General features: G+C 41.5%; 1 protein-coding gene across 5 annotated transcripts in view; it reads right to left on the bottom strand.

The window, feature by feature from the left end:
• The window catches only part of UBE2H (ubiquitin conjugating enzyme E2 H), a 101,442-nt gene extending 83,526 nt beyond the window's left edge, over positions 1-17,916 (bottom strand). Inside the window, exon 1 of one of the 5 annotated variants that reach the window (XM_027075467.2) lies at positions 17,407-17,916. In XM_027075467.2, coding sequence (XP_026931268.1) covers positions 17,407-17,459 — 53 coding nt within the window. In that variant the 5' untranslated portion in view covers positions 17,460-17,916. The other 4 variants (XM_027075465.2, XM_053218087.1, XM_053218086.1 and 1 more) reach the window with 4 other exon arrangements.
• Positions 17,917-21,036: the final 3,120 nt, after the last annotated feature.

Below are 21,036 nucleotides of genomic sequence, written 5' to 3'. Positions count from 1 at the left end.
CTTCATACGCAAAGTTAAATGTATGCCAAAGGGACAAAAGCATGAGAAACTCTCATTGGCTCAGGACCCATCATTCCTCTAGGACCTCAGCACTCCCAGTCAATCTGTGTAGCCCAAGATTTTTTATCCATAAAAAGTGAGCCACAAGGATGCATGAGTGGCTCAGTCGGTTAAGCAGCCAACTTTGGCTCAGGTCACGATCTCGCAGTTCATGAGTTTGAGCCCCATGTTAGGCTCTGGAGCCTGCTGCAGATCCTGTGTCTCCCTCCTTCTCTGCCCCTCCCTGGCTCATGCTGTCTCTCAAAAATAAGCAAACACACACACACATACACAAATTAAAACCAAAAAAAGTGAGCCATAACATCGCAAAGCAAGGATGCTACAAAAATTGACTGAAATATACCAGAAAGAGGGGCGCCTTGTGTGGCTCAGTCAGTTAAGCATCCAACTTCGGCTCAGGTCATGATCTCACAGTTCGTGAGTTCAAGCCCCACATGAAGCTCTACTTTGGACTCTGTGTCTCCCTCTCTCTCTACCCATCCCTGGCTCATGCTCAGTCTGTCTCTCTCTCAAATAAATGAACATTAAAACATATATACATATATATATGCATATATACATGAGAAATAGCACATTATAGAACAAGTATCAAGGGTCAAGAAAGATACAGCTGAGGACAGAATGGGCCAGAAGTATAAAATTTAACTAGTCACTACTAAGGGACTTAAAAAAAAAATACAAAGGTGAATTTGGAATATAAGGAACCACTAGAATAGTATTATCTCTTCACTAAAAATGGTTCACCAAGGTGAATGGACAAACTGTGATACACCCAGACAATGGAGCATTATTTGGCACTAAAAAGAAATGAGCTATTAGGCCATAAAATGACACAATGGAAACTTAAATCCGTATTACTAAGTGAAAGAAGCCAATCTGAAAAGCCTACCTCCTGTATGATTCTAACTATATGACATTTTAGAAAAGGCAAAATTATGAAAACAATAAAAAGATAACTGGCTGCCAGGTGTTAGGGGAGAGAGGAATGAATAGGTGGAACACAGAATTTTCAGGGCAGTGAAAATACTGTGTAGGATACCATAATGATGGATATAAATCATCACACATATGTCCAAGCACATAGCTATACAACGCTAAGATGAATTCTGATGTAAACTACAGACTTTGGGTGATAATGATGTGTCAATGCGAATTAATCAATTGAAACAAATGTACCACTCTGGCAGAGGATGTTGACAATGGGGGAGGCTGTTCATGAGTGGGGCCAGAGGGACACAGGAAATCTCTACCTTCTCAATTTTGCTATGAGCCTAAAACTACTCTAAAAAAGTAAGTCTTGATTGCTTCTTGTTTTATGTAAAGGCCCACCGGGTACACAAACTTAAGAAAGTGAGCAAAGGAAACAAATATAAAAGAACCAGTTCAACATCTGGCACAGAGTCATCAAAGCAGTAAGATGGCCCTAAAGCTCCACACTACTGATTCTTAGCACCTACACGACATCCAAGTGCTAGCATTATTTAAGGCCAAAGGTCTAAAAAAAGCACACCACCGGGGTTACTAAACCAATAAACAGCTGATTATAAACACTTCTGACTTATTTACCACACAAAAGCCCAGGCGTCCCCATAAGTTGATACATAAATTCTGAACTGTCCTCTACAATCTCAAAGAGTGTATAACTGTTTATTACTACTATGTTTATAACTAGCAAGATATTTTCCATTAATATTCAATTTCTACTTTCTTCCTCGCTATTTTCAAGGAAGCCCCTGAGAGAGATACTTTGGCTTAACTTTTTAGCCCAGAAACCAAATGGGTTTGGCCAAATTTTAGTATCTCACTATTACTTTTCCAGAGGTCACTTACCCAAGAGCCTCAACTATAAATATACTCTGTTCAAGAAAAGAAATGCATTTTATATACTTTTATGACTTTCATCATCTGTCAGTGTTATTGCTAGAGAGAAAGGAGAAAGTGGCAAATACATCAACCAAAATAAAACTATAACAGGGGCACCTGGGTGGCTCAGTCGGTTAAGCATCCAACTCTTGATTTCGGCTCAGGTCATGATCTCATGATGTATGAGTTCAAGCCCCGCGTCGGGCTGGGTGCTGACAGTGCTTGGGATTCTCTCCCTCTCTCTCTGCCCCTCCCCTGCATATTCTTTCTTTCAAAGTAAGTAAACTTGAAAACTTTTTTTAACTACACCAAATACTGTCTAAGTAAAATGAGTTTTCTCATTTAAAGGAGGAAGTTTTGGGGCACATGAGTGGCTCAGTCGGTTAAGCATGCAACTTTGGCTCAGGCCATGATCTCATGGTTCATGGGTTCGAGCCCCGCATTGGGCTCTGTGCTGACAGCTGAGAGGCTGCAGCCTGCTTCAGATTCTGTGTCTCCTCTCTCTGTTCCTCCCCTGCTCGTGCGCTGTCTCTCTCTTTCTCAAAAATGAATGAAAGAAAGAAAGAAAGAAAGAAAGAAAGAAAGAAAGAAAGAAAGAAAGAAAGAAAGAAAAGAGAGGAAGGAAGGAAGGAAGGAATAAAGGAAGAAAGAAAAAGAAGGAGGGAGGGAGGGAAGGAAGCTTCAGGGCACCTGGGTGACTCAGTTGAGCATCTGACTTCAGCTCAGGTCATGATCTCACAGTTTGTGGGTTTGAGCCCCGCATCAGGCTCTGTGCTGACAGTGTAGAGCCTGCTTGGGGTTCTCTGTCTCTGTCTCTCTCTGCCCCTCTCCCACTTATACTCTCTCTCAATATACATAAACTTAAAAAAAAATAACAATAAAAAAATGAAATAAAGGGGTAAGCTTCAATTGTTCAGGAAATTCTGCAATAAAGAAAAAGTGAAATTCTAAACAATCTTCCCATAACTGAATTTCTGGTTAAAACTGACAACTACAATTATATCAAGATTTTCACTGAAACTACAAACAGAACTGCTAAAAAGAAAAAAAAAAAGACATCAAAATGGTGAAAAATTCATTGCTTTTAGAATAAAATGTTTCTACACGCCAAAATAATGATCTGCTGCTAGAATTAGTGGTTGATAAGAATATATTCTTCTCTCTTAAAAGTTAATTATATAACTGATAAATAACAAGAAGCTATGCAGAATGTCATGGCATTTTATCAGTACTCCACCCTAAACCCTCTTTCTGGTCTAAAACTCTATTATAGAATTCCTTGACATAGGAAGCTTTTAACTAATACCTTTTCAGTTCACTCTAAGTTTATCTTTATTTTCACATATAAAAGTTATTATAGATCTAAAAAGAGCCAAATGTACAGAGTTAAACTTGCCATGCAAATTGTTAAATAAACAAATCCACCAAATCTGTGTGCTCCCAGACCACATCCTCATATATTTACATCCCATTTCGTTTCCAAAAGCCTGTACCAATTTACACTTCATTCAAAATCAAATGTAACTTCTGAACAAAACCTAACAACTTAGATTAATGCACTAATACATTATAATCAAAAACAATGAGCAGGAGGATGGCGGTGATAGAGGAGGACCTCGTCCCACGAACACAACGAGGTAACTATCAAATCATCCTTAACACCCCAGAAACTGACCCGAAGACTGACGAACAAACTCCACAACTAAAGGGAGAGAAGACACCACACTGAAGAAGGAATCTGAATAAAAAATTAAGTTTTAAAAAGTCAAAAACAGTAACTCCTTCCAGGAGTAGAACCCCCCCTCCCCCTGGCGCTCCTTAAATGTCAGCTACACTTAGTGACTATCTTCCAAGGAATAGAATACTGAAGGAAAAATAGTAACTTTACAGTGGAAGAACCTGGCAAGCACCACTAAGGCCCAGTGGACCAAGCTCAACATCACCTGCAAGGTCATGAGGCATGAGGACAGATGTATGCCCCTCACACCCCCCATGTGTGATGAGAAGGGCACTTCACCTCCGTGGTATTCCTTCCAAAACCCCAGAATGAGCTTGGCCAATTTTAAGTACCTTTACTATCACGAGGTCTAATGATGAGAGGAAAACAAATCAGATAAACTGAAATTAAGGAATACTCCAAAAACCACCTGACCAGTACTCCCAAACTGTCAATGTTACGTAAAACAAGAAATAAGTGAGCAACTGTCACAGACTAGAGAATACGAAGGAGACATGACCACTGTATGTAATGTATCCTGGATTGAAACCTGGAACGGAAAAGAACATCGGTGGAAAAACTGGTGAAATCTGAATAAAGCCTGAAGTTTAGTTTATAGTAATACGCCAACCAATAATGGTTCCTAGTTTTGACACGTGCCATTGGAACACAAAGCAGCACAGCGGTAACTGGAACTGAGTGAACAGAAACTCTCTGTGGTATGTCTGCAACTTTTCTGTAAATCAAAAATTAAACGTTTATCTAAAAAAATGTAAAAGCTATCAAACATCAAGGCAAAAACAGCAGAAAATGAGAAAGGCTCATTACTTCCCAAGCTTTCTTTCATCTCAAGTTTTAAAAAATTAAGCGTCCAAAGTTTTTACACATGCTTAGCTGTCTGGGGACTCATAATTGGAATTACTGTAATATGGAGCAAAACTGATCCATTCCAGACACCCAGAGTTTAAATATCAATAAAAATGTTGGCAACTGGGGTGCTTGGCTGGCTCAGTCAGAAAAGCACGAGACTCTTGATCTTGGGGTCATGAGTTCAAGCCCCATGTTGGATACAGAGATTTTTTCTTTTTAAATGTTTGTTTATTTTTAGGACAGACAGACAGAGCAAGAGCGGGGGAGGGGCAGAGAGTAGGGAAGACACAATCCGAAGCAGGGTCCAGGCTCCCAGCTGTCAGCACAGAGCCCAACGCAGAGCTCGAACCCAGCAACCATGAGATCATGACCTGAGCCAAAGTTGGACATTTAACCGACTGAGCCACCTAGGAGCCCCTAGAGATTACTTTTAAAAAAATGTGAGCAACTAAATTTTCTGTGAAACATACCTTCAAAATATCTAGAAAACAATTAAAGAAATAACAATACAATATTTAAATGCTTAAGTACTGAACTGTGTCAGACTCTGATGGGATCCCATCCTGGCTCTGGGCATATCCTTTTACTCAAGCATATTCCCATTCCCCCAATTTACCTTTTAAAAACCAAAATATAGGGGCGCCTGGGAGGCTCAGTTGGTTAAGCGTCACGACCTCGCGGTTGGTGAGTTCAAGCCCTGCATGGGGCTCTGCATTGACAGTATGGAGCCTGCTTGGTTCGCTCTCTCCTCTCTCTGACCCTCCCTCATTCTCATTCTCTCTCTCTCAAAATAAACTTTCAAAAAAAACTTTTAAAAAAATGTAAAAGCCAAAATATAATTTAGGTAATTAAATACATAAATTTTGAAAGGAACAGCATGCTGTCATTCTATGCTGATCAAAGCTTCTGTAAATCAGGCACTATTACATGGCTTATATTATTTTTTTAAATTATTGACAGGTAACATACAATTCAGATACCTCAAAAATATAAAATGTAATGCCATCTAATCTACTATTGTAAAAACACAGAACATTCATATTAAAACTTAGTGTCATTTTTCATTCTTTAGGACTCCTGCATTCCTAAATGGGATTAGCGAGGGCATTAGGCTATACTGTTTTAATTCTATTTTTCACATAACAAATGTGACTACTAAGTAGCAAAACTGAATTAAAAGTCAGGAATGGAAAGTAGACTCCTAATTTCAACTCTGGCTTCTATTTCTGACATTAATAATAAAAACAAAGTTACCAGAGTTTACTCTCTAAATTCGAAGCAATACAGCCAAGAATTAGTATTTCTCAAACTATTACTTAAAGCCACAAAGGATACTGCCTAGAAATACAATTATTCATTTCAACTCAAAGAGCCCTTATATTCAGAAAGCAACCATTGCTTTGTAGTACTATTATCTGAATTCCAGGTTTTCTCCAAGTAGAAGAACATGCTAAAATCTATGTAAGTGTCCTATCTACCGAAATTTAACTTTAATAAAATGTCATCAGAACGTCATAAGAGCTGACAAAACACTGTAGGAATGACTTTTGAGAAATAAAACAGCCAGAACTGACAGACTAAAATCCTTGTGTTTTATCCAATGCATTCAAATAATAAGCCCAAATTTAAAAACATCCCAATCATACCCTAATTTGTAATTCTAGAAACAACTGAATTACTAACTCTGCTTTCCCATTAAGCAAATAGAAAGAGAGGCATCTGTGTCAATTACGATAATCCAGTTCAAAGGCTTGTGCAGACAGACCCAGTCATCCCCCAAAAATGGACAATAAGCACAAGTAGACAAGGTATGTATTTCATTAGCCATTCTTTGAATCACAAGATGCAAAGGAGCTAGAACTAAGTCCTGAGAATAAGCTCCCACAGGGGTAGGGGACTATTCCCATTTACCTTGCCTGGAGAGCACAGGAGGATGTGGGTGATAAAGACCTCCAGACTTCCTACCTTGAGGACTTACTAAAAGAAAATAGAATCAGCACTTTCTGAATCTCAGAAACACTGACCAGTTTGTATAAAGCCAGCTTAGAAACACCAAATTCTTCAGAGGCAAGGAGAGACCAGGCCCTTTGGAGTATAAGAGCACAAAATTCAGGTGTTAAGTTCCATTGTGTCTGACTTCACTGAGCAGGGTTAAGGCAAATCTAAGGCATAGCCTATTTTATGTTCAGAGGATACATAGCAAAGTTGTAAACTACTATGTATTTTTAGCATAAGTTCTAGTTTGATAAATAACTGCCAAACTGCACAAAGTGAACTAGGCCAAGTATACTCTAATTTCCAAACTCCTAGAAAAAAAAAAGGACCTGGCTTCACTACTACTTTCACTTAAGCTTGAATGTAAGATACTGTAAAGGGTCTGGAAATACCTTCTCTTCAAAGGTTTCTTTGTGTGATTTCCTGCCGGTGTATTTAACTTTATTTGATTTCTAGAAATCAGTTCAAACTATAAGCTAGGAACACCACCAGAAAAAGAAAACACATATAAATTAAAATATATGAAATGAGATTAGTCTTGATGAGCCACTAATAGTCTTCCTGACATATCATAGTTTACAGGTTATAAAACTCTTAGCTAAATCTCAAAGGAAAAGCCACATTAATCACTAAAAGAAAGAACATGGTACCTAACTATTCTAACTAAAGAGCCTACAGAAAGACAGAAGCAAATAAGTGTTCTCAACTACATAAGTGATGCAATACAGGTATACTCAAATATATGTCATTTGATAATCTAAGACCACATTCAAGACCTGCCTTTCTTAACTGCCAGGAGAAATGGGCAGCAATCCAGACAATCAGACTAAAGAACACACTCAAAGGTCTATTTCCTCTCTTTCTTCCACCCATAAAACAAATCTGACTTAAAAGTATTTTGTTTTTGCTTCTAATCTCTAAGGATACAAACAGGGAGGCAAAAAATAGTTGCTTTCCCTTTATTCATTACGAAGATGGTGGCTGTAGTTGGTAAAATTAACAGATTTAATCACGTCAAATTGTCTTGCCAAAATCAGTGATTTGTTATCAAACATGTGTTATGTTCTATACATTTTAATATACTTTGAATATGCGAATGTGTAAATAATGTGTAATAAAGCCCCCCAATCTCCAAGATCTACATCATGGGATGATTTCATTGTAGAAGCCTTAGTTTAAATTAGTGATCTGACCAAGTACCAATTCACAGCTGTGGGACCATATATAAAGGCCATATAAAACTGACCATTTGTTAATGAAAAAAAGTAAACCGTTTCTTTACTTTGGAGTGAAACAAAAAGGGTTATGTAGTTTCAGGCTTTGTTGCCAGGGAGACTTACTAACTTATATACAGGTTTAGATAAATAGCAAAAGGGTACTAAACATTCAGTAGTCTGTAAGACCATAAAACAATATAACCACCTACATTACACCCAGTGATCTCTTAACGAACACAATTCTACCTGAATCATCTTTCCACCGGTAACCACAATGGAAAATGTTTCCCCAAATACGTGTTATTTTTTAAAATTAATCAACCTTCCTGAAACCATGTAATATAACATCAACCGACTTAAAAGCAATATCCGGATAACCAGTTACACTGGCACCATTTGGACAAAACAACTAAATTTATTTTCACTAAGCAGAGTAGTAACCCAATTGCTTCTGAGGTAACACGAACCAGGCACACTCTGTATCTTATTTTCTATTTATATTACCTCAACTAAGATTTTACAATCCAAGAAACCTTGAAAAGTGTACGTGATAAAAACACGATACATGGGAAAAGAAACGTTTTGCCCAAAGCTAAAGAGAAAATGCACAGCTTACAACATTAATAACAATTTCCCATGTAGAGAATATCTCTTACTTTTTATCCATAATGCCTCGCTAAAAGTGGTTTACAAGTTAGAAACCAAGCAGTTGAATGAAAGACATAAGATTCCATTCCCAGTCAATTAAACAATATTCTAAATCCCTAACTATGGTTCCTCCAAGTGCTACAGCCCAGGTACCTGCTGTGGGCCCGGGGACGGACTCACCAGCCATGTCTGTCTTCCAGGGGATGACAAAGTCCAGCCAAGCCTCTCCCCTTCATACGGGTTTCCTACTCCTCCCCGACTTCTCCGCAGGACCAGGTCAAAAGATCAGCAGCACCTGTTTAAACCTCCTACCTCAAGCCCTGGATGCCTAAAAAGCGGAGGAAAGCAAAAGGGATCCTTCATCCGCATATAGCTGCCCTGTGGGGCTTTCCACCACCTGGCTCCAGAGGTGCCAGCCACGGCAGCCAGCGCGAGCACCAGCCTGCAAACAACCAGACACCCTGCGCGAGCATCTGGTGAGGTGCAGAGAAGAAGCTACAAGAGTACTTGCCCAGAAAGCGTAACATTCTCCTAAAACGGGATACCCCACCCCACCGGAGAATTACTAACGTAACAACAGTCTCCCAAAAGTACACGCTGACTTTCTGTGTTTTCAAAAGGTTTCCACAGTGCACTTCAATTACATTTTGGCAATCCGAAAATTATTCTCTAACATACATACATGCTCAGAGCACCATCCTGGCGTCTGACAACTGAACTAAAGGTCTACGCGCTGAATAAATCGTCATTGACTCCCACCTGAAAGAAGTATAAACCAGGAGGTGGTCTTTCTTCTTGTTAGGCAAGTTAAAGTTCAAAGTGCGAGGAATATGTTAATTGTGTAAGCAACACGCATAAACACCTATAAATTCAAATGCTTGTAATTGATCAGAAAGAGTGTGATGACAACCATTACAAACCAACGTCAAATTTTCTCATAGCAATGTCCATCGACCTATCAAATAACTTATACGGAACATCAAAAACTTAAAACACAAAAACCTATTTTGTTAAAAAAACTAACTTAAAAAAAATTCCAGGAAAACATATTAAGTAAGGGATACCCTAACTCTTAGAATCTTGTTTTCAGTTCTGCCACGGAGTTGCCAATGGTTTCTGAATTTAGTCCATATGAAAACTGAAGATACTATTCAGACCTCAACAGAGTCCTACATAAATATTTGTAAGCTGCTATAAATGTAATTGGAAGTGCTAAGCAAAACTAGTGTATAAAAAAAATCTTATCAATACTTTACAAAAAGAAAAGGGTACCATCAACAAAAAGTGTGCTTATCTTTTCAGAAAAGCAAAGAGTCTTACTAGCAAATGCAAAAATAAGTTATTTGTGACCGTAATTCCTGAAGTACCATGTCAAAGGGCCACAAAATTTTCACAATGAAAATTTAATTCACTAATTTTGAATGGAGGAGAGGGAAAAACAGTTACTAAACTAGCCTTGACAGAGTTAGGTAAGAAATCAGTGCTTTCCAATGGAATACTACATGGCAATGAGAAAGAATGAAATATGGCCTTTTGTAGCAACGCGGATGGAACTGGAGAGTGTGATGCTAAGTGAAATAAGCCATACAGAGAAAGACAGATACCATATGGTTTCGCTCTTATGTGGATCCTAAGAAACTTAACAGAAACCCATGGGGGAAGGGAAGAAAAAAAAAAAAAAAGAGGTTAGAGTGGGAGAGAGTCAAAACATAAGAGACTGTTAAAAACTGAGAACAAACTGAGGGTTGATGGGGGGTGGGAGGGAGGGGAGGGTGGGTGATGGGTATTGAGGAGGGCATGTTTTGGGATGAGCACTGGGTGTTGTATGGAAACCAATTTGACAATAAATTTCATATATTAAAAAAAAAAGAAATCAGTGCTTTCAAAGCATGCTATTTAATGGGATTCCTTTAAAATACATGTCTCAAAAAAATAAGTAAATAAAAAATAAATAAATAAATAAAAATAAAATACATGTTTCATGTCACAATCTTAATGTATGTGAAATACAATCAGTCAAAATTAAATGCAGGCTATCTGTTAAAAAGTTAAGCACCTATACCCACCCCATGATTCAGCTATTCCATTCCTATATGTTTACCCAAAAGAAAAGAAAACATCCATAGCAGCTTTGTTTGTAATAGCTCCAAACTGGAAATAACCCAAACGCCCATAAAGAGGAAAATGTGTAAGTAAACAAATTGTGGTATAGCTTTACAATGACATACTACTCAGCAATAAAAAGAACATGGTAAATCTCAAAATATGATGAAAGAATTCATATAGAAGTACATACTCTAGGGGCGCTTAAGTGGCTCAGTTGGTTAAGAATCCAACTCTTGATTTCAGCTCAGGTCATGACCTCACTATTCAGGAGATCAAGCCCTGCATCAGGCTCTGTGCTAAGAGCACTGAACTTGGTTGGGATTCTCTCTCTCCCTCTTTATCTGCCCCTCCCCTGCTTTTTCTCTCACACAAAATAAATAAACAAACTTAAAAAAAATAAAATAAAGAGGGTTTCTTATGGGAACACATAATTGGGTCACTTAAAAAAAAAAAAGAACTTACTCTATAATTACCTTTATATAACATTCTAGAAAATGCAAAATAATCTATAGTGACAGAAACCAAATCAATGGTTGATTGTGATGATAGGCTTCATGGGTGATATTTCTGTCAAAACTTATCTCATTGATCATTTTTAAATATATACAGTTATTTTATATTATACCTCAATGAAAAGCAGAAGGAAACAAATTCAAGATATCCCAACTAATTCTGTGGCTCTTGCCAGTCAGATCTAATCATGAACGTATATATTTAATATACCAACTCACAGTAGGCACTTTGGCAAGTACAAAAGTGTCCCTAATTTAAGGATCGCCATTATCACTCACTCACACAGACATACCCACCCACCCACCCACACACCATATAAAACAAAGAGATCAGAATTCATTTGTCATCACTAGGACAGGTTGATTGCTTCACTGCTGAAATCACACCAACTAAAACACAACAGAACAAAATGAGAGCAGAGTGAGTGTGGGGCCCCAAGATTTTTAATTAAATATTTTAATTCAAATGGTTACCTTCTTTGATCTAGAAGAAGACAGAAATAATCCACAAGTACAAGAAAAGCCTATGTACAAGATGTTAATTTCAATCTTATCACAGACAAAATGCCAAAGAATTAAATCAGTGGCATGGGCACGGAATGGCATATTACATGATCTATTCATTATGTTTGATATTTTTAATTGGGGGGAAGGGAGAAGCTGCAAAAACTATTAAGCAAAAACAGAGCACATACATACAAGATGATCAACAGGTTGAAAATAATATATGGGGGAGAGGGGGAGACTGATAAGAAAAAACACCATCATGTTAATATTTGAGGACAATGGTTCTTAAGCTGTGGTCCCTATTGTGGACCAACAGCATCAAGATCATCTGGGAACCTGTTAGAAATGCAAGTTCTTGAGCCCCATTCTAGAACCACTGAATCAGACAACTCCAGGGCTAGTACCCCAGCACCTATTTCAACAAACCCTCCAGGTAATTAAGATCACACTAAAGTTTGAGAACCACTGTATAAAGGATAGGATTATGAGTGACTGTTTTCTTCCCCCTTTTGTAACCTATACTTTCCTCAATTGTCTTACTACTTGCATGATCCAGTTAAGTTTTTTCATTAAAGTAGTTTACTAAAACGTACACTGTGGGTCTATAGTTAAGAAGCTATTATACCATAAGCACTTTTGCAGGTCTGAATTGCAAGCCTAAAAAATCCAATGATTCTTGGGGCGCCTGGCTGGCTCAGTCAGTGGAGCATACGACTCCTGATCTTGGCGGTTGTGAGTTTGAGTCCCATGCTGGGTGTCGAGATTACTTTAAAATAAAATCTTTAAAAAAAATCCAATGATTCTTAGAACCATCAAATCTGTTAAGAGTGAACAAGATACTAAATATTACATATGTTTGTATATATACGTATACACGTGTATACACACACACACACACACAATACAGGTCAAGGTACTAGGGAAATTGCACAACACTAGGAAAACAACAAATCCAGGTGTTTCTAACACATGCATACAAACAGGGTTAAGGGACTTTTATGGGTCACATCTGCAAAAGATTTTTCTCCCCTAAAAGCTGAATTTTCAGGCTTGTGTGTAATTTACTAGAACTGCACTGCAGGACTCTGATGTTCTGAAGCTGTGAATGCTTACTCATGTAGGTTCCTGCTTAACAAAAATAAGTACCAGTATGTTATATTTGTCACCAAAATCTAGGCAGAGAAGACAAATTCAGAACACTGGGAGTTGCCAAACCTTTAATTTCTAGCTTGAAGACCATAAAGCTGTTCCACCTTCCACCTCAACATCTCACAACAACAGAGTCCACAGGAAATAAAAGCAAAACACAGGTTCTCTCAACTGACACTGGAGCTAGTTAAAAGATTACAGAATCGTCTATACTCTGAGCACAAATTAAAGAGTAACAAAGACTACTAATTTAGGGATAGAATAATTACTGATTGACAACAAAATACCAAAGCTGATGTCAAAGGGTTAAGCATTTGAATGTTTTTGTTTCCATTTTCTTTTAACATCTACCTTTTAAATAATGGGAATATAGCACCCCATACATCCCATTGCATAAAATTCACTTTTTAATCTTTCTTCTCCTTGAAGTCAATTCTGAAAGTAAATACAAGTTATTCAAAAAGCTGATACATACAATGCTGACCCACTATAAACAGCTCTACTTTGGTTTTTTTTTTTTTTTAAATTGTTTAACTGGTTACATAAGCATCATGACCACCCACACTGAATTTTTCACTACTAACCCCCTAGCACCTAGCACCAAACCTGGCATGAAGTGGGTGCTCAAACATTTTAGGGGGATGAACTTGTTACTGAAAGCTTCTGAAACCCTAAAGCAGACACCCTGGATTCTGTAAGGTTTCACTAAATGCTGCTAATGAATTTAGTAAGAGTCACTGCCCCTTTCTATCACTCTTCAAGCTTTTGTAGGGAAAACTTACATTTGTACCATACTTTTGAATCCCTGCATGAGTCATTTAAGTACATTTAAAGTGGCGGCATATCCTATTTTAAGTTACCACAACTCCCTCTGAAAAAGGAAATCTTTGAAAACTTAGTATGATAAAGTAAATTCCAAAATCTCACACCAATAACAAATACAGTGCATGCCAAGTCCCCATTATTATCAGATTCACTTTTCTGATTTAACCCTGAACGCTTATTTCTTGTACTCTGAGAGGTCAGGTTTTCCTCTTTTTCACCCCTTGAAAATACACTTAATCCTGTAACACCACTCACAAGGCGTCCCCAGCCCCTACTTCTTTTGTATATAAACACTCTGGTCACACTCTCCATCAGCTGTTTGGTAGCTCCACCCCTCCTCCTTTTCCGGGTAGTAACAGAGCAGCCAATGAGCTGTGAGGAGCTGTGCCTGAGGCCTTTTCCCTGCATACGCTTTTCCAAAACAAGCAGCTCCAGCCTTCAGCAGGGGCCACTGGTTCACAGATAAAAGGATCACCAGGCTGTGCAACAGGGTGAGACGAGTAACCCCCACCAACAAGGAAACCCGTGTAATCTGAGCTGTTTGTTCCTCCACCAGGGAGAACTTAAACCGATATTCCTTTAGGGCAAATCACGCTTTAAGGTCACCAGAGTCCCAGTTCTCAGACAATCTAAATCATCAGCCTGGGTTTGGGTTTGAGATGGAAACCTTAACGCCTGCCAGGCTGGGAACAGCACGGTACCACCAATCTACCTGACTTTGCAAACAAATGGCCACACTATTCACGACCATACCACAGGATCTGGGCTGACTGTAAGTTTTTTGATTGGGACAAATTCCTACAGGACCCAGAAGTCAGTACATCAGTTTCTAGGCTCCTGGAGAGGTTTGCACAACCCTCAGCAAAGGATCAGAACAGAAACAATGAATGAGTCAGAGTTTCAGAACATAATCGCCCAGCAGATTATTAAGTGCATCGGTGCAAAACACTCACTCCCTGCATAACTTGAGAGTCAGCTCTCCTCCTACCAACCCGTCACAAAAGAAATTGCACTGACTCCAAACAACAACCAGAGACAGTGTCTCGGAAAGAACCTAGCTAGGTGGTGGAAAGCAGTGGCCAATCAGTTACACATCCCCTTCTCTCCCTACCCCCACACCACTACTTTCCTACTATTATAGGTTCCCTGCCAAGCTGTAAATCGTGGTGGCATAATTACACTCAGGAGACATCCAAAAATGGGCTGAAACAGGAGATTGCAATGAAACCAGCTATTGGCCTCCATACCAAAGAAATCATCAAGGGGCACTGAGGGGCAAAAAGCAAGTACATTCCTTCAGACCTTCTCTACTTCCTCTCCACCATCTTTCATTTTCAACCCCGGCCCTTTCACACAACTGTACTAATTTTAATAGTGGGTTGGGAAATTTTTCCTTAAATTTTTGCTAAATATACCTTGCTCAAAAATTATGGGCTCCATTTGGGCCTACTAATGTGAATTCAACAGAGAAAAGAGGCCACAAAATCTCTCACCCCCACCACACACATGCACACACAAAAGGAAATACAAAAATTTTAACTTCCAAACTATGTTAGACCAGAAAATAACAAACATGAAACAAAGATAACCTCTGGCTTTTAAGTCCCGAGACTGTTGTCCTCCTATCTCAGAGATCTATGATTTTAAAGCGCCTCTGCTTTCTTTTGTCAGAAAGGAGGAAGGTGGGGAAAGAACAGAAGGCCAATGCATCTTTGCCTTTCTTCATCTTCTACTAAAAATAAGCTATGAAATAAGCCACTTAGGGGAAGAAAAAAAGAGAAAGACACCCTGCTGTTCTTTGTCTGTTTTCCTCTCCCTCTCCACCCCCCACACCCCGACTCCTAAATGCGGTAATCATTCTAGATGCCACAACTACTAAATGAACAAAAGGCACTGTATGGAAAAGGCATCAGGTCAAGTTAGGCCTCACCCTTTATCCTCAATCTTCTAAAAATGTATATATATAATTTGAGACACTGACATTGATCAAAAACAGCTGGAATTCTCTCTCCACCTCCATCCCAATTAAACATTAGGTAGAAATTTGCATTAGGTGTGACAGTAACTCTCAATTCAGGATAAAAATAACTCAGATGCTGCCACCATGTCATTTCCTAGTTTCTAAACAAAAATAAAACCCGAAACTGCTTTGTGTAAAATGAACACACAGCCATAGTTACAAGTTTTCCTGCAACATTATGAAAAGCCAACATTACTGGTATCATTCACACGTTTACAAAACTTAATCACAGCCACAAACAGCTCAGGAAGAGTCAATTTCACTTGTGCCTAGACATGTATTTGGAACATATATTTTACTATTTGCCCCTCTCTGTAATCCCCCTTCCCACCACCCCAAAATTCTGAACTTCAAATACTAAAACTTAGTAGTTTTATCTACTGTTCTTAATTTCTGGCTAAGTTTTCCCGAGTGAGGAGAAAACACCCTATTCTTGAAAAGATTATGAAAAAAAAAATCTCTTGCCCAGGCAACTTCTCTCCCATCCCCCACTTCTAAACCAAATACAAAAACTACTTCTTAAAAAACTTCTGAGAATTCCATGACAGTATTTGACAATAATCATCAATCTCTAAAAAGAGGAAAAATGTTCGATCAAAAACAGTAACAAATAAAAGGAAGAAAGAAGGAATTCACCTGAAGAATCTAGCCAAACAACTTGAGTTATATAAACAAAACCCTGCAACAGGGGGAAATGGTGGGGGGATGGGGGTGAGGGAGAAAGAGAAGCAGGCGACAGGACTTTTTAACTGCGTTTCACACACCACACTCCCCATCCCCGGTTCCCCTTCTCCCCAGGGATTAGGTGCTCAGAACACTGGGCTCCTTTCCTCTCTCTCTCCCCCAACCCTCTAAATTACCCCTCAAAAATTGTCTCCATTTGTCACAGGAACCTTCGCGAATTTCTCTAGCTGGTCACGAAATAATCAGTCTGGACTCCAACCAAAACCTCTGCCCGAAGGGCCCTTATCAGTTATAGCTTTCCCACTGCTACCTCCAGAGTACATAAAGTTGGGGGGTGGGGTGAAATAAAAGGTGTCACTTGGTAAAATCAGGGCAGTTATTCCCCCAAGAACCTTACCCTCATAGACAGAGTTTGCTTAAGTGGCTACTACAGGGGCTATTTTGTCAAGGAGATCCTCTTTCTCTCCCTCCTCCAGCTGTCATATCCACAATATGGAGGGTGGCTTATGGAGGGCCTGGGGGTCCTCACTGCATACAACTATGGGTGGGACAGGCTTTGTCAGTGAAAAGAAAAACCGTGGGGTTCTTCTAGGGAACCGAGAGCTTAACAGGGGTCTCTAATTTAAAACACTCAGAGCTCTTTATTACAAGAGGGGGCACTGAGCAGACTACTCTTCCTAATATAGAAAGGAATTAGGGATAAAGGAGGTCACTTGAGTTACCCCAGTTCAAGAAGCACAGTGAGTGGAGGGAATGGAGGCATCTCAAGAAAGGAAGAAAGGCTTCACTCTCGGGAATTTCTATCACGAGTCCCTAAATCCAGAGCGAGCAAACAGGAGAGACCCTGAGGTGGACATGGTGATAAAGAGAGGTAGCTGGTCCTGCAAAAAAAAAAAAAAAAACCAAACCAAAAAAACAAAACAAAAAAAAACAACACGTCGTCTTGGGAATCCAAACGTCGTGGAGGAGAGTCACGGGCAAAGGGGGTGCAGAACAGCGAGAAACAACGCACGTTTCGGGGTGCTGCAGATAAAGGGGGAGCTGGAAAGGCTCTCGGCTCCTGGGAGGTGCCAAGGAGCCGCCGTAGGCACTGGGGGGAGGGAGGAGAGGAAGGGAGCCTCGAACAGTGGCCTGGAGTGCCCCAGGGCCCCTGCTTGGGTTTCAGGGGTGCCCTGGGCTTCCTCACACAGCCCCCCCCCTCGACAGCCCGAATCCCCCCTCCACGAAGGATACAGCTTGACCACGTCCGTGTCCATCCGCCTCTTGCCCGGACTGGGGGATGACATGGTGTCGCCGCTGCCTCCCCGTCGCCTGCGCCGCCGCCGCCTCTCCTTTCCTCGGCCCGTCTATCACGGGCCCCGGGCCCCGGCTCTGAAGAGCCTGCGGCCGCGCCGGCTCCTCGGTGGAGGTGGCAACACCCCCGCGATCCTGTCCGGTCCCGTCAGCCGCCGCCGCCGCCCCCCGCACGGGGGAACACCGGGCACTGTCCGGCCGAGTGGGGGTGGGGACCCCGCGGCGCCCGGCTCGGGCTGCCCCTCTCCGGCTGTGGGTTCCGCCGCGGCCCGGCCCCGGCGCTACTCTGCGCCGCGCGTCGCTCCCTCCTGCCTGCTCTAGCTCGCTCTCCTGCTCGCCCGCTCACCCTCTCGCCGGCTCCCTAGCAGCCTCCACGACAAGCGGACGACTCCTGCTCAGTCGGCCTCTCTACCCCAGCCTCGCTCTGGGCGCCGTGACGTCACCTCTGTGACGTCATCTGCGGGGCGGGTCCGGCTGGCGAAAGGGGTGGGGCGCCGCCGCCGCGGCGTGGACTTTCCCGGGGGGTTCTGGGAGATGTAGTTCCTCTTTCTCCTGCCCTCACAGCCCTGTGCCCCCTCCCCCAAGTCCCCCGCACGCTTAATCGCTCAACTGCCAGTGACGTTATCATCATCACAAACGATAATAGTAAATAATGGCACTATTATTACATTTGTGTGTTTTAGTGTAATAAACTTCCTTCTCACATACACTGTTAAAAGGCTGTTTATTTGATTTGAGGTGGCAATTCCTTGGATAGGCACCAAAGTCGGAAATTCCCACACCAGCAGGTTCTCTGCCCTCTGCTCCCTTCTTGGATGGAGAGGATCTGTCTGCAGCGATTGTAGACGACAGCAAGGTTTCCTCAGAGCTTGCAAACCAGGGTTCGTTACCTTCCACATGGAAAGGGCCACTACTTCAAGGATTAGAATGGAGGCAGCGAGCTGGCAAGACCAGAAATAATTTGGTATGAGCATCCTTACCCCCACGGAGTATGAGGTAATTTCACAGAGGGAAAGACTGATAGAAGCTGAAACACCCCCAATGTGCTGTAGTTCAAAGGACAGCGATTGTTCTGCCCTCCGAACTGCTATACTAACCCTGTATACTCTGTGATTCGTCCAATAAATATTTATGGAGCACCTACTATGGTGTGAATCACCCTGCCGGACATGAGGGTATCACAGTGAACTAAGAAAGACGTTAAATTTACGCAGTCCTCCCGATATGGTCAGCGGGTGTAGTATGTCAGCATCACCCGGGAACTTGTTAGAAATTCAGGCTAAAAGCTTCACCTCAGACCTACTGCATTAGAATTTGCAGCTTAACAAGGTCCCCAGGTGATTCCTGTGTGCGGGGAAGTTTGAGAGTCACTGCTCTACAAAGCACCCTACAAAGAAGCCGTATGGAACCCAGGAGTCGACCAGGCAAAGGGAGCAGGAGTGATCTAGGCATCTCCTATGTTTATATCACATTTTTGCTGCCATCTACTGTATTTTCAAAAATTTGTATCTATTCCCTTGTTCCTATGAATACGCTTGTACTGTGTCAGACCCCGTGCTGTGAGTTGGGTCTCCTTACATTAACCTCACGCGCGCGCGCGCGCGCGCGCGCGCGCGCACACACACACACACACACACACACACACACACACACACACCTGGGGCAGCAGCAATCAGCTAAAATTGAACATTCTTTACTCCGATCATTCCATTCCTCCAAAGGACTAGTTGTTTGTGTGCATGTGCTAAATATACATAACATAAAATTCGCCATTTGAACTACTTTGAAGCGCACCATTCAGTGTATTAAATACATTCACAATGTTGAGCAACCGTCACTACTCTCCCTTTCCAGAACTTTTTCATCGTCTCAAGCAGAAACTCCATGCCCATTTAACAACAAATCCTCATTCATTCTCCACTCCCCCCCAGCCCCTGCTAACCTCTACTCCACTTTCTGAACAAGTCAGGCTATTTTAACTGCTTCCGAAGGGGATACGTTGGTCTTTCTGACTGCACATAGCAATTCTGTCAGAGGGAGGACCTGTCTGAAGGAGATTTCTAACCCCCTTCAGGTGACCACTTTGGTTTCGTTGTCGTTGTTCTTTTTTAAATGTTTATTTTGTATTTATTTTTGAGAGAGGGAGAGACTGTGTGCACGCCGCGGGGAGGAGGGGCAAGGGCGGGGGGGGGGGGGGGGGGGGATGGAGGGTCCTAAGCGAGCTCTGTGCTGCCTGAGCCACCCAGGAGCCCCATGTGACCACTTTGTTAAAGGGAGGGAAGGATGGGGCGGAAATTATTCCTGACTGTCTCCTCCAGGCTCTCCGGGCTCCTGCGGCTACCACTTCCTCTCCCCAGCACTGCTCCTCACTCTCCTTCACCTGAGTAACCCCCTACTCACATGCTAAGGCAGCTGTTGTCAACCTTTGGTGCACTTCAGAATCACCTGGGGAGCTCGCTAAGCTCACAAATGTCCAGGCCCCACCACCAGGGGCTCTGATTCAGAAGGTCTAGGGTGAGGCTTGGATGTCCATATCTTTAACAAGCTCCCCAGATGATTCTGATGCAGGCCAAAGTTTAAGAACCTCTGCTTGAAAATTCCAACAGGCACCAACACTTTCAAAACACCTGCCCAGACCCCTCTAGGTGGGTCCTGTGCTTTCATAATATCCTACGCAAATAAGGATGTTTCCTCCCCATGGGAGAGCAAGGCTCCGAGCCAGGCTCAGAGGACCCAAAGTGTTTCCAGAACAGAAAGAACAGGTCAAGGATGGGACTCTTGAGAAAGAAGGGCATGGGGTGGATCTAGAAATCATCCCTGGTGGGCTTTAATTTTTACAGATGCCATACACTGCTGTGATCTAAGCAGGAAACAAAAATCGTCAGAGACGTGTTTAGAGAAATTTGTTCTGGACAACACTGGAGAAGGTGGGGCTGCTCTACCTGGAAATGCAATGGAAATTTAGCCCCCTGAGCACTCCCTGAAAAGCAATCACTTGGAGGAGAATTATTGTCTAGCAAGTGTCTTAGCTCTGGGTTACTCAGGACAGACCTGCCCATCCCTAGCCCTTAATTATGACTCAGTTAATTGCAGATATCCTCCCAGACCCTCAGTGTTCTCATCTGTAAAATGTGGCTCACAATACCCTACCCACTTGAGTAGGTTGATGGAGTAAATGGAGAAGATGAATGTGAAAGCCCCTTGTAAACTATAAATTGCTTTTCATAGAGGTAATGTGAAGTGTTGATTATAAGATGTAATATATTATTTGTGGTGCTATTATTATATTATTAATTTCAACCCCCCTCCATTTGCCCCACTCCTTATGCACTGTATATCATTTAAGGAGAAAGGCATTCACTTTTTTTTTTCTTTTGGGGTCTGTTCGTTTGTTTTTTCTTGAAGATGTCATAGTGCCAATTCCTTCACCTTTGTGGTGAAGGTATGGTCACAATTTCAGGACACGCCTTTTCTCTCTGGGCGTTTTGCCATTTGCTCCTTCATAAATCCATTTCCTCCATTCTGACTTCCTCCCCTCTCCCCCGCTGCAACCCTCTCGTCATCTTTCCA

Source organism: Acinonyx jubatus, chromosome A2 (genome assembly GCF_027475565.1).
Source record: "Acinonyx jubatus isolate Ajub_Pintada_27869175 chromosome A2, VMU_Ajub_asm_v1.0, whole genome shotgun sequence".
NCBI lineage: Eukaryota > Metazoa > Chordata > Mammalia > Carnivora > Felidae > Acinonyx > Acinonyx jubatus.
This window is presented reverse-complemented; position numbering and strand designations above follow the sequence as displayed.